This window comes from Penaeus japonicus, unplaced genomic scaffold (genome assembly GCF_977035675.1).
Source record: "Penaeus japonicus unplaced genomic scaffold, GWHDUDI00000001_assembly GWHDUDI00000004, whole genome shotgun sequence".
Classification (NCBI taxonomy): domain Eukaryota; kingdom Metazoa; phylum Arthropoda; class Malacostraca; order Decapoda; family Penaeidae; genus Penaeus; species Penaeus japonicus.
The window spans coordinates 12,125,496-12,128,773 of record NW_028234406.1 but is presented as its reverse complement, the minus strand read 5'-3'; the positions used below and the strand labels follow the sequence as shown (position 1 = coordinate 12,128,773).

At 35.3% G+C, this 3,278-nt stretch overlaps 1 protein-coding gene across 1 annotated transcript; it reads left to right on the top strand.

The window, feature by feature from the left end:
* Positions 1-173: 173 nt before the first annotated feature.
* On the top strand, positions 174-2,673 carry LOC147471923 (uncharacterized). The gene is given in 4 exon segments (XM_086535777.1): positions 174-1,327; positions 1,561-1,700; positions 1,840-2,129; positions 2,455-2,673. Coding segments are annotated over 4 exon segments (1,803 nt in total).
* The last annotated feature ends 605 nt before the right edge of the window (positions 2,674-3,278 follow it).

Below are 3,278 nucleotides of genomic sequence, written 5' to 3'. Positions count from 1 at the left end.
TATATGCACCATCTTACAGCAAGATCTACAAAGTGTAATGTAAACAACCTCTTCTCTCCAAGGACTTCAGAATACACGCTTATACGCTTATATGCAGTGGCTGTGTTTCTCTGATCCCTACATTAATTTTCTGTACATTGGCAAGTCAAACTTCCTTAATTCACGCATAAAAGATGACATCTTCCACCACCTCAACAGGTTATGGGCTCAGATTTAAGGAATTTGATGACAATGCCAATAATTATGATTTGTGGGAAGAAAACTTCACAGGGGCTCTCCGAGTTCTGAAACTTCATCTTGCTTTTGATAAGTATGCTTGCAAACGCCCAGATGATTATGATTTGGAAGAGGCCATGGCAACAATCTATGCCCACTTAACAGGGTGCCTTGACAGAACGTCACTTGGCATGATAAAGCGTGAAGCGAGGAGAGATTGAGTGAAAGCATTGACATTGCTACGTAAACACTACCTAAGAGAAACACAACACAGATTGTATGCTCTATGGAGATCATTCATAAACAAAAGGATGGATGGTGACAGTGTTACGGCATATCTTACGTCTATAGATGAGACAGTATCTGCTCTCAGGGAAATAGATGAACACATTACTGATGGTCTTATAGTAGTATGAACACCGGATGGACTTCCAAAGAAGTACGGAAATTTTGTTGATGTAGCTAACCAGCGTAATCCTCCATAACAATACAGTGAATTAAAGATAGCATTGTTAAGTCAAGAGGATAGTCTGAAGGATACTTCTAGCACAGAAAGTCTCATCATGACTGTCAACAACAATAGTACAATGAAACAAAAGAAATGTTTCAAGTGTGGTGAACCAGGTCATTTTGCATCAAAATGCAGCAAAGGAGGTAAGTTCCAGAGAGTGATCAATCCTCAAAATGCTAGAAAGTAGTGTGACTTCTATAAATCTAGAACTCACAGTAACAGTGAATGTAGAGTGAAGAAACAAAAGAGTAGTAATTCAGTAAACTCAGCAAATGGAGAACAAAATCAAGAGTATTTTTTTCATGTAACACACTCATCAAGGTTTTGCACTGTTGAGGAAACTAACACTGAGATACATGATTGTGGAAAACAGAATGTAACTAGCTTAGAAGCAGAAGGCTTATTAATGATTGACAGTGGCTGCACTTCACATATTGAAGAAACTGAACCAAAGTTTGTGAGATCTCAAGAGTCCTTTAATCCACCAAACCATTACATAGAGCTGGCAGACGGCCAAGGACAACAAGGAACAGTACAAGGAGTCGGTGTTGTGGAAGACTTCATACAGGATCGTGACGGCAACTTACGAAATATTCTATTGTAAGATGCATTATACATACCAGGATTTAAACAAGATAACATGTCAGTTTGGAAGGTTATCAAGAGTGACATACTATTACTTTCTCACCCGAAGGCAGTACTCTAACTACCAAGGATGGCAGGATATTTGACATTGAGGAGAAAAACAAGTTGTTCTAACTTGGCAGATAAATTCAACATAGTCTATGAAGGGGAAGCCAAGCACACCCTCGAGAAGTGGCATAAAATCCTAGGGCAACTGTTGACGGAATGCACATAATAAGGAAGGATAAGTTCAACTGCATCACTTGTACACTTGGAAAGATGACACAGTATAGGAGTAGAGTCCGACAAAAAGGCCCAACAGCCATTAGATTTAGTCCACTGTGGTGTAGTTGGTCCTGTTGACCCACCTGCACAAGGAGGCTTCAGATACAGCATCTCCTTTATTGATGACTACTCCGAAGCTCTTAGAATTTACCTAATTAAAAGCAAGAGTGATACAGTGACAGCTATGCAAAGATATCTTGCAGAAATAGCACCATATGGGAATATCAAACGCCTAAGATGTGATCACGGAACAGAGTTTACGAACAATGAGTTCAGAACACTCCTAACAGAAAACAAGATTAACCAAGACTTCTCTGCACCCAATTCACCGCATCAAAATGGCACAGTTGAGAGATCACACAGATCAATATTAGACATGGCTCGCTGTTTACTGATTGAATTAAAATTACCCAAGGATATGTGTAGTTATGCTGTGAAGACTGCCTGTTACACCAGGAATATGTGCTATAACCTCAGGACTCAAAAGACCCCAGTAGAAATGCTTACTGGATAACTCATCTTGTAAGACAGAATCCCCAAGTGCCGAGCAAATTTTGAGTGACGACTACATTTTGGTGGAGACGAGCCTCCAGGAAAAAAAAAACACTTCAAGCAGCACAAGATGAGACACCAGCTGATGCTGATAGAGACAGGAAATGTCCAGCTAAAGACAGAGAAGAGATAGCAGTGGATGCAGATACAGAAAGAAGATATCCATCCAGAGAAAGAAAGGAACCCTCGATGTTAGATGACTGTGTTACAGATGATCTGGACGACAGTATCTCCAGTGTGACACATATAAGCTTCATACATCACAGCTATCGAATGTCACAAAACCCAATACAGCCATGGATGAGGAGATTGTTTCACTACAGGACAAGAAAACCTATGAACTCAGTTCACTACCCAAGAATCGCACAGCAGTGGGTGGAAGATGGGTTTATCAAGTAAAACCTGGACCTAACGGCAAAGACAAATTCAAAGCAAGATATGTTGCTCCATGGACTTCTCCCGGAACACACGCTTGTACGAAGTAGCTGTTTCTCTGATCCCAACATCAATTATCTGTACATTGGCAAGCCAAACTTCCTTAATACAAGCAGAGAAGATGACATTATCTACCACTTCAACATGTGTGTATATATATATATGTATATGTATATATATATATATATATATATATATATATATATATATATTTATATGTATATATATATATATATATGTATATATATACAGTATATATGTATGTATATATATATATATATATGTATATATATATATATATATATATATATATATATATATATATATACACACATATATAATATATATATACACAGCATGTGTGTGTGTGTGTATATATACAGCATATATATATATATATATATATATATATATATATATATATATATATATATATATACATATATATATATAAATATACAGTCTATATATATATATATATATATATATATATATATATATATATATATATATATATATATATATATATATATATATATATATATATATCCAGTTATATATATATATATACATATATATATAAATATACAGTCTATATATATATATATATATATATATATATAATATTATATATATATATATATATATATATATC